The following is a 10905-nucleotide window of genomic DNA, read 5'->3' as shown; positions in this document are numbered from 1 at the left end:
TTACGGCTTAACGGCACACGCAGCCCTTAGTTATTCCAGAATCTCCACGAGGCTCGAAAGAGAAGCCCGGCACGTTCGCGTTAATCAATGGCGGCGCAAGGGAAGATTAAGGTAGAGAAGAGGGGAAAAAAAAATAAGGGAAAAAGAAAAGCAGCTCGGAAAATGGACCTCCAAGGCATTAAGGCCACCGAATGATCGCCGAGTCATAAAGGAAGGAAAAGGCAGATCTCGGCGAATGGACCCTGGGACCCTGAAAGCCCCTTAAGGGTGTCCTCCACCTCGTTCCTCCCGACACGCCATTTAACTCCGACAAAGTTTCCCCTTTTAATCGGGAACAAAGAACCGAACGATCATCGGATCGAAGTTAAATGGAAATTTACACCCTTCCTTTCTCTAAAACTTCGAAGCGAAACCCCGAAAAGCCGCCAGGTGGAGAACGGAAGTGGCCGCCATTTTGTTTCGCTGAGAGAAGACGCTACCCGCAAATGAAGTGTAGACTCTTCCGCTTGGAAATATAAATGAAAAGAAATGGGAAGCCATGACTTCCTTTTACAGTATTATACAGGAAGTTCTCGTGTAAAATTCTGTCTTAGTTTTAAACGCGAAGAGATTGAGGGTAGAGGGTGATCATGGAATTTTTATTCGAGCGCCATTTTGAATCTCCACATTCCCGGGGAGAAAAATGTGCTAAAAATGGCAGCACTAGGGTGGAGGAAGAACGCGGAAGGTGCGTGCAAAGATCGGGCCTGCTTTGTCGGCTCCTTCGACTCGAGGGGTGGTTTTTGGAGGTTTGCGGGGTTGGATCAATAATGGAACGGGGTTGGTTGGCGTGTCGCTTTTCCGCGCCATCTTTCGATGCGATCCGGTACTAACAACTGTTGCTTCCCCCGGTTTTACGATGCCGTGTCGAGGGTAGTACGTTGCACGCCGTTTCGCAGGATAACGACTATTCAATTTCCCGGCCACTCGTATCGTCCCTACAAATCGTTCAAGCTACCCTCTTCGGCATCGGCTGGTTCGAAAATGCGAGGATTCGAAAAAGGGATCGTGCATTGAGAAAGAAAATTAGTAGACTAAAAAATACAATATTCGAATATATATATTGCTGCCAGGATCACGTAAAATAGCAGGGAACAACTATTTCGCAGAGGGAAAAAGTCGATGTTGGTTCAGTCGAATTCTATTTATTCAATCTGACATTTCTTTGGACGTATGTGATTGCAGGATTTTATCGTCGCAATGCATATTTCTATAAGCCAACCCAACTTCTTTTCTCCAGGTGTGAAAAGGAATCCCTCTTTCAGCCGGAACGAAGAACTTAAATGACGAACTCCATGAAACGAAAAGTCAAGAAAACTGATAAACACGGATGATTAAGCATCGATCGATACATCTTTAGCGCTAAAATTGTGAAGAAAGGGGTTCTAAAAGTGGAGGCAATTTTCCCCGGTGATTGACTCCACTCTTTCGGCTCGCATTACTATCGAGGAAATTTCACCGCGATGAGGTCGATTAACCGCGAACTCACGTGCACCTCGGCACTGTGATTGAACCATGGATTGAATGTGAAAATAATTGCATAACAAAGGGGAAAGAGTCGAGTTGGTTTCCCATCGAGCACATCCAATATTCGATAGGAATGGGTGTGCAGATTAAAAGTTCGCATCGACGCGCGCGGTCCGTGATGCAGATATGTACGTACATATGTACAGTATGATGCCGCCATGTACTCTTTTATTCTGTAAAGAGATTAAATTGTGTACGATCTACGATGCTTCGGGCCGCAGCCTGACTCTAAAAATTCTGAGTCAGATGGACGTTTTCCATTAAAAAAGAGCAGCGCTAGAGGGGTGAATGTATTTACCCATTTGGCATGTCACGTCGCCATTTGCGGCTAATTTCGGGGATAACTGCCCTGCCGAGTGTCAACACTCCCATGGCTAATGATTATCTACGGAGTAAATGCGGTAATTGCGGCCGCGTGTAAAACAAGACCCTGACTGCCGGTAATTGATTAATTCCGCGGCGAGTCTACAAGGGAATCCTGCCTGGATTAAACGCTTTATTCCCCGCTAGAGAACGAATGTGAAATAAAAAAAGGGTTCCAAATTTGCATAGGATTAGCGTCATCGATCACGGCCTCGCCGGAGTGGACGGGGATTGAGCAAGTCCCAGGATTTACCCATGAGCAACTTTGATTGAGGACTGTTGAACCGCTCTGTGAACGGAGTTCTAGGTTTTTGGGTACCCAGTTCCTACAGTATTCCCTATTTTACAAACTGTTCCCTTAAATTAACTAAAGAAAAAATAAAACAAAATCGGAATCGCGATTCCGTGCCTCGGGATTCGAGTACGATGCACGAAGGAGAATGGTTGAACACGATGATGGGATTTACCAGGAGTAACTTTGATTTAGGACTGTTAAACCGCTCTTGGGTAGGTTATCGGGCATCAAGTTCCTACAATATTCCCTATTTTACAAACTTTTCCCCTAAATTAGCTAAAAAAAATATGTATATAATCGGAATCGCGATTCCGTGCCTTGAGATTCAAGAACGACGGGTAAAGGTCGAACACGAGGATAATCCTAAAGGTACATCCAGTCACGGTATGTGCGGTAGAAAAAGGGGAAAAAGGTTCAGGCCGTGTGTCTTTAGGATTATTTCTTTCAAGGTCTGACCAGAGCAGGAAAAAAAGCCTCGCCAAGAGCTTTTCTTCGCTTTCGAGCTTTCGAGGCCGAGCTCGAGCTCGTTGCACTCGACTGACTCGTCGTCTTCGCGCTATCGCAAGTTCCGAGTTCCTGGCTGCATTCTAGTGCATAAAGGGTGCAATGCCGTAGAGATGCATGGAGATGAGCAGGGAGGAGCACCGAGGAGATGCTCGAATATTCAGAGGTGAGCCTTATTCGCCAAACCGCCGATTATCGGTAGCGACTTCATCTTCTCCGTAACCGAGTCCAGGCAAAATCTGGCTACTTCGGACTGTTTGTAGATGAAGTAGAGGATGCCGAAGTAGAACAAGTAGACGGTCGTCACATGAAGAACGTACAATCTGTGAGGAATCAAGAGATGCAATATTCCGTCTAATCTTCTGCTGGAAAAATAGTGCCATTGAACCAGAAAAAAATATCTTCGAATAGTACCATTGTGTCAGCTCAAAGAATTAGACTGAAGTAAACTGCAATAAATTGGATACAATATTTCTTCGGAATTACGACAATTTATTTGAATAGATTCGTGGGAAAGTAATGATTCTTTGAATTGACAAAATATTTACTTGGTGCCATTCGGAGAAATATTTCTTTGTTCCAATGACTTTTTTTTTCCCCCTCAGGGTTCATGATATTGGATTTGAGAGGTACTCACATCTTCTGGTGCGTCCGAGCTTTCGGCAAGGTTGAGAGATCTTCCTTCATGCAGTACTGTCTCGCCCCCAAAATCACCTTTTTCATGTACTCGACCTCGTCGATGACCAAGAAGTCTATAGGGAAGATCTTTTTGTCCCTAGGATTCATCTCTCCCCAGAGGATAAGCAGATTCGTGTTGTGGAAGACCCACTCCCTGGTCGTGAAATATTGGAGAACCTCCAACCCGTCCGAGATGCGTTTCTGGATTCTCACCATGCTGAAGAGTGGAGTATCCAGTTAACGATTTATCAACCTCTTAGGAACCATTAACTACAGAGGTCTCTAGGGACTCACAATCTCTTTTGCCGGAAGATCAGCATCAGGAAGTCTATGAAGTACGCTGGCAGGATGTGGAAGAAGAAGACGATGAGGTTGTGCACGAACTTGCTGGTGCGGATGTCGCCATCGGGGAACCATATCGCACCTTCGAAGGGATATTCATGGGCTACCTTTTTACCTTTCTCCAAGATTTCGCCCCACGTGATGGGCTTGACGCCACTCTGGGTGATATTGAACACCGGCATGTTTTTCGACCTGTATCAAAGATTCAACATGCAAATTGCCTCTTACCTCGCTCTTCAGCGCGTCTCATCCAGGAATAAATTAACATCCATGTGTTAATTGAGCCATCCATCGGCCAAACCGATTAACTCCACAATACAAAGAGTGGACAAAAAAATAGGTAATTGTAAGAATCGAACAATAAGCACCGACAAAGTATGACGTTAAAATTAAAAGCATATGTAAAATTGGAGTTCATCACTTTGGCTTGAGAACGACTCAGTTTCTGGTCAATATTATAAGTACTTGATATTCATTTTTACTTACCTATCGAGCGTATTGGTGCCGATTCTATGTGCGATAGCTATTAGGGCATTAATTGCCATATCGACTGGGATTACTTCGGCGTGGTAATTGGCGTTGCAGTGCATCGATCTAATTACACCTTTGCCCGCTGCCACGATGAGACCAACGGGTCCATTCAAGCTGTCCACCCATCCCGGAAGAGGTTCTACCCATGACGGCGTAACTGCAAAAAAGTGAGCAAAAAGAAGGCGCTCATTATCTTTAAACGTCCTTTCGCAAAAAATGTTTTCAGGTATTCCATCGGACTTTAGAATTCACTCACCGATCGAAGGCCTGGCAATGGCACAGGGCAAATTCGGATACTCGTTGGCCACCAAAGTTTCGGCAAGACGTTTCGAGTAGGTGTACGTATTCGGGTGTGGGTCCAGCAATCTACAATCCGGCAGAAATTATCATTAGATTAGCATAAATATCGCGCGCAATAAGTAGACGAAAGCGAACCCAAAAGCGAAGGTCGGACATCGAGGCTGTACCATTTTTCTCTCCGAAATTAATTCAGATATTCACTCGTCGAATTATCACGGCTCGGCGAATATTAATAAGCTAGATGACAAAACGATCCGCCAAGAAATCCTCCGATTAATTCAACCAATGTAAAACGCCTCCGAGGTCTCCCGGGGAGACTTTGTCGGCGAATAAAACGCAACTTCCCGCCTCGGGGAAGCTCGGGATTGCGAAAACTTCCGAACAAAAGTTGTTCCCCGGATCGTTCTCGGGGACTTTTATGGGAAACGCTTTTTCGCTACGTGTACCGTTCGGCCGGAAAATCTGGTTTAGTGCCGGCGTTGGCGTCCGACTTCACGGGATCCTGGTAAACTATTTAACAGGTGACCCTGTGTATGAATTTTTTATTACTTGGGCGTGACGAGGTCGAGGGCACTCTCGTCCATCCATTGGATGAGTCTCATGACATCCTGGGGGTCGTCTGGAGAATCGTAGACTCTTTCGCCGAGCTCCGCCTGGTCCACGTGGCAGAAGGCGGTGCTCAGGTGGACGAATGCTTGCAGCTTCTTCATCCGCTTGGCCAGGTCCAGCACTCTCTTGGTGCCTACCTTGAAGAGCAAATCCAACCTCGTTCAGCGCGAATAAAGTACCCCTCAAACGGCTGCTTACTATAAATTTAGATTTACGCAGTGTTCCATCTACTGATCTCCTCGAATTTCGCATAAAAGTAGGAATAATTTGCGACAGCGCATAAATAATTCAGATATACGAATAGGGGATAATACGTCGCCCTCGTTACCGTGTTCATCTCTATGGCGTCCTTCAGCTTCGCCTCCAACCTCAGGGTCGCTGCCCCATGGAAGAATACATGAACTTCGTTCTCAAGAAGCTCCAGCTGTTCCTGGGTCAAGCCGAGATTCTCGAGGGTGACGTCCCCCAAGAGGGGCACTACCTTCTTGAAGACTTGGGGTTTCAATTTCCTGACCCTGTTGAACATCTGGAAGAAGCATCTCGGTTTTAGAACCATGTAGGGGAGGTGTAAACAATTTTCTTATTTTATGGATTCGTGATCGGCCTTACGGGGCTCTTGAACATGTCGTCGACTCGAAGTTCGGGGGTGCGACCCCTTTTAGGCCTGAGAAGTAAATAGATCTTGTCGAGGTCGCTGCAGCTGAAGAGCAGCTTCTCCACGAGCACCTTTCCCATGAAGCCAGAGCCACCGGTAATGAAGAGCGTCTTGCCCTTGTAAAAGGACTGGATTTCGGTCAGCTCTTCCATGCTCGCCCCTGAAACATGAAGGACGACCAGGTGATTAATTTCTCCCATTCTCATTTTCTCCTCCATTTTCCTTTCACTTTTTATCACCCCCTAATCTCCACCGTCATCAAAATTAACCACCTCGTTCTGACTCAAATTAACGTGAAGCCCCCAAAACTAGACCGAGAATAAAAAGTACCATTGAACCAAGGAAATATTTTCTTCATTCAAAGATTAATCATTTCACCCAAATAATTCGATATAAATTGCCATAATTTTTCAAGGAAATGTTGCGTTCAATTAATTCGAGTTTATTTCAATCGTATTCAATCGTACCCTTCGAATTAATAAAATAGTTCTTCGGTTTAATAAAGTCTTTTCTCTTCTCACCGTAGTCGATTCCAACGAGATTCTTTGATTTAGCCTAAATTTTTATTTCGCCAAAAAATGTAGGAGTGCCAAGACATTAGGAGCTCTCGAGTCACGTGTTAAAGTTCCGTAGAATTCTGTTGAACACCCTTAAAAAAAATATTGTTTCATGAAAATCGACTCGGTGGGCGGTTTCGCGTCACCTTGATACCACGAAAAAGATAAAAACAAGAAGAAGCGTCCAGTATGGATAATTCGACAAGGTCTCTTCAGGTTCTCTCTGGACCCCCACGAGGTGTCTCTTGGTGTCTCGACCACGAATCAAAAGCGACGTTTTCGGCGAGTACTCCCTTCCTGGGCACCTTTGGCGAGAGCGTTCTTGATCGTTCAGTGGAATATCCCCAGAGCCCCTCCCGATTGTACGACCTTTCGCCATGTGGCAACCTTATCGAGCCCCGGACCTCTCGTCTTCTCTTCCCTTCGTGTCGAGGAAGGTTTCCGTCCCTTTTTTCGGCTGCATCTCGAAATCGCGAAAGGGCTAGAAACGCGTAGCGCAGGAATTCCGGTGGAGCAACGAGGAGTGAGTTGCTCTCTTCGGCTGAGATTGAGCAAGCCATGAGTCCAAAGCCGGGCCGTCCGAGAAGTGAAAATCGGTGAAAGGCCTAAAGGCCTTTGCGAGTCGTGCGAGCGACCTGCTCGCTGTGGGTATCGAGTCATAACTGCATTAAAACACGTGCCGACAGTGAGTGCAGTATAGCCCCACGTGGAGGTCCGAATTTTCCCTGATTTTCTGCGAGAACATTTTTCTCGCAGAAATATCATCCACATCGAGTTATCTTAACATCGACTTGATATCATATAACCGATTGTCTTGGCTTTGATTTTCTCCTCAACTCTGAAATTCGTAATCACTGAAAATCCGCTCGAAGGATCCAAACAGAGGGCTGAATTTTTGCATCTTATTTCCATCCAATTCTTCTGAAATTATCTTAATATCATAAAGCCGATTGTCTGTTTTCCACTTCCTATCGTGGTCTGCTCCTATTTTAAATTTCTCATTCATGAAAATCTTCTCGAAGTGTCCGAGTACGCGGGTCCAAGTGGAGGCCCCAATATTCGTTTCCAAATTTCCTCCAATTTTCCACGAATTATCTTAATGATATACAGAATCAATCCGTTGTTTTCTACTTTTTAGGATCTTCGAGCCACCTTTTAAAATGCTAGGTAATTTATTTTCTAATTTTTCGACGTCCTTGCTTCGCGCTAAGATGCAGCGCCGAACGAGCGCGCTGCAGATGAGTCTTGTGTATGCACTTTCGACGGGAAAAATGACTCCTCTCGTAGAATGCTTCCTCTCTTCTCTTTCTAGACGACCTTTCGCTCGATAGACGTACAGGTACTTCGTTTTGGCATAAAATGATGCCTTGTCATCGTGGTTCCTCGGGCAGGTCGAGCGCGTTCCGCATATGAATGTGTTCACCGAGACACGTGTTGGTATTGGTTCGATACATCATGGATTGATGGAGATAAATGGAGACGAAACGGTCCTGTCAATGATGACAGCTGAGTCACTAGGCAGAAGGACCTCCTCGAAATAATTTAGAATGTGACCCGATCGTCGGATTTGACGGGTCAAAGCTCATGATAAAGAACTCCCGGAAATGTCAGCGCCTACTGACATTTTCGCGGCATGACAATAAATTGCCACTCTAATGACACCTGAATTGCTATCAATAAAATTCTGCAGTAAAACTTTCGAATTTATGACCGAGCGACGTCTTCGCTACAATTCGACGTCACATCCTTGACATTTGGTAATGGGATGTAACGAAACGGCGGGTATGGTAAATAATTACTAAATTGTAAATTAATTGGGAAATCGTACGTCCAGTCGATCCCGATTCGTTTAATTAACGTGCTACGTGTAATTGGATTGCTCGGTTGGGATTTCATTCAAGTCCAATGCAGGCATTTAATCGACAGGCCAATTACGTTAACTAAACTCGGAATCGATGAGGAAGTAAAATGAAGAATGGGCAAAGTCGATGCGGATTTAACCAGACTCGGCGACAGTCAATTACCGTTTTCAGTTAATTACGTTAACGCGGGCGAAATGAGGATAAGGAAAGGCTTATTCGCCTTCAAATTGAATCCGGCCTCCGTAAAGTAAATTGCAACGACACCGAGGAGCAGTAACGTCTTTACGACTGCTATCATCGTCGGATATCAAGTCATATAGAAAATAAATTGCAATCGGCATAAATCTTCATCGCCTCGCGTTTACGGCCAATACCACCGGGACGAACAATTGCCGAATGCGGAAAAATAAACCCTCGTTTCGCTTAAATACAGCCGCGATCGCAAAAGAGAGCCGCTCAATTCGCGAAGATTTAAAACGCTCCTCTCGTAAACTACGCACTTGAATAATCTCGAATTACGGGAGTCTCCCTGCCGAAATCTTTTAACGCTCATTCTGCAATCGCTCCTTTTAACTTCGCAACGCATCTCGTATCCTTTAACTTCGCAATTCATTTCGCGCGCACAAAGGCGATCGAGCACTCGAGAGAAAAAAAAAAAAAGAAAAAACTGGCTCGAATGACGTCCAGATGAAGTCATACCCGGTATAAAGCGGTCGTCCTCAAAGTTGAAAAAATTGAGGGGAAAAAAATATTAGCGGAAAGCAAAATCGATTACGGCCAATTGCTTCGGAGTCGAGGTTACTCTACAATGAAGGTGAAAGTACCCTCAAAGGTGCACTCGAGAATCGACTGCCGGTATGTAGACCAACGCAAAACGACATCCATCGATCTGTTTACGATTACAAATATTTCCAGCGGCCTCGTTAACCGTATGGGGAAATTCCCTGAATTCCAAAGTTAATCCTGGAGGTTATTCGACGTTTCGAAGACATTTTCGTGGCCTCTTCCTCGGAATATCGATCATCGATTATGACTCCATTGCGTAATCAGGATTCTTTCAAGGTCGTCATCAGTTAAGTCGAGGTCTTGGAGAACTGCCGGAGGGACGATCTGATGTCACGACGTAAGGAAGTCAGATTTATGTTTCAAATTTATCTCGAATTTAATCGACCCTGAAGAGGATCTTTTCAGGCCTCGTCCATTGAGCCAAAGGTGACGGATCGTAAGATTTGTCACCTCGTGGAGTCCAGGAAGATGATCAATGTCGATTCCCTGGGGAACTGACCCACGACACGACGAGTAATCGCGTCCTTGACGTCCTTCCTAATGATGTCTTCCTTTATAATTTCTCTTCCTTTGACGTTTTTTACATCGGGCCAAGGTTCATGGCTACCCATCTCCGTGTTTATTCCCCTTGATTATTATTTATTGCGCCGCTGACGAATGAATCTGCATATTCCGCATATGCTTGGAAGACGAATGGTGTATGTAAATAGTAATGAAGTGTTTTGATCACCTTGTCATGTCGGTGGACGTGAAAGTGCGAAAATTTGCTCGGCGTACTGAATGTTTTATGAAAATTCCACTGCAAGTATCGATGCATCGTTTTCAGTCCTTGTTACGTCAAGTACGGCTTAAAGAATTCCCAATGGCATGCAACGGGTCCATTCCTTGACTGCAGAATTGGCAACGATATTTATTTACTTCCAGACCGGTAGCACATTTCTCCCCCCGCAAATTTAAAACTGCCAGTATTGCATTAAGTCCATAAGAAAGTCGGCCCATACACGTGCATTCATACGTAATACCGGCACAGTACAGAAATGCCATAAAGCAAGCCATTGCAACACTTAAATCGTGCCCATAAAAAAAAAGGAAAATAAAATGCCCGCGAAATGTTACTTTCAGAGCGACTTAGAAGTCGCCAGGGTGTGTAGAAATGAATTTCAAGTCTCCCCAGGTCATACATCAATGCAAGTAATTATCCCGATAACGGTGCACTGATTCGACACTGTCACAGGTACAGGTTTCTACGCTCCATTGCCCTTTTAAATGAATTTCAACATTTTCAAGTCTCTGCAAAGTACTCATTCGACCGACCGAGATTCACTCGGCCCACTCTGGAAGATACCTCACAAATGAAATATACATTTTCGGAATAATAGCAAGACAATTGCACGCTTCCGGAGCTCGAGAAAGTGGAGCAAGGAGCCGTAGAAACCGCAGGGAAAACAATCGGCTACCCGGCCAGTTTAACAATGTATGAGGATCGGCTTCAGGAAGACGGAGGTGCGGATCGATGGTGATTCGAGTCGAATTTCTTCGAGCTATTCCACTCTTCGGGAAGACTCTTCAGGGTCTATCCGGTATACCAGGCCACCGTGCGACTTCCTTTTGGTTAATAACACTTTTTCTTTATTTATGCGGGAATATATGGATGGACTTGGATGTGTACACACCTGTTTCTCACTTCTCGGTGACCAATCGCAGGTGAACGAGAGGGACTCGTGGATGGTGAACCGAACGAGAACTCACTGAGCTCCTAAGTAGTCCCAGCCGAGTACTGTTGCAGCGACTAGCGATCTCCCCACCTCGAAGCCAGGCTTTTCCTCTTCTCTTTCCTTCGTTTTCGTTCGAGTAAAA

The 10905-nt window shown here is 45.2% G+C and overlaps 1 protein-coding gene across 1 annotated transcript; it reads right to left on the bottom strand.

Moving 5' to 3' along the window:
• Positions 1 to 1168: 1168 nt before the first annotated feature.
• Positions 1169 to 10846, bottom strand: LOC105700540 (putative fatty acyl-CoA reductase CG5065). Its single transcript, XM_012426465.2, has 9 exons — positions 10722 to 10846; positions 5798 to 6003; positions 5517 to 5714; positions 5129 to 5325; positions 4536 to 4645; positions 4235 to 4436; positions 3701 to 3940; positions 3366 to 3623; positions 1169 to 3051 (listed from the first exon to the last, which is right to left on the bottom strand). The coding sequence occupies exons 2-9, from the start codon at positions 5993 to 5995 to the stop codon at positions 2889 to 2891; spliced, it is 1566 nt and encodes a 521-aa protein (XP_012281888.1). The 5' UTR covers positions 5996 to 6003; positions 10722 to 10846; the 3' UTR covers positions 1169 to 2888.
• Positions 10847 to 10905: the final 59 nt, after the last annotated feature.

This window comes from Orussus abietinus, unplaced genomic scaffold (assembly GCF_000612105.2).
Source record: "Orussus abietinus isolate OABI.00-Male unplaced genomic scaffold, Oabi_2.0 scaffold2, whole genome shotgun sequence".
NCBI lineage: Eukaryota > Metazoa > Arthropoda > Insecta > Hymenoptera > Orussidae > Orussus > Orussus abietinus.
This window is presented reverse-complemented; position numbering and strand designations above follow the sequence as displayed.

What these genes read in the sequence shown, in the direction of transcription:
- LOC105700540 (XM_012426465.2), bottom strand. Translation starts at nt 5,995, where the DNA reads ATGGAAGAGCTGACCGAAATCCAGTCCTTTTACAAGGGCAAGACGCTC. An exon ending in ACGACATGTTCAAGAGCCCC is followed by an intron (nt 5,715 to 5,797) that starts GTAAGGCCGATC and finishes TGCTTCTTCCAG; the next exon opens with ATGTTCAACAGGGTCAGGAA. An exon ending in ACGCCATAGAGATGAACACG is followed by an intron (nt 5,326 to 5,516) that starts GTAACGAGGGCG and finishes TTGCTCTTCAAG; the next exon opens with GTAGGCACCAAGAGAGTGCT.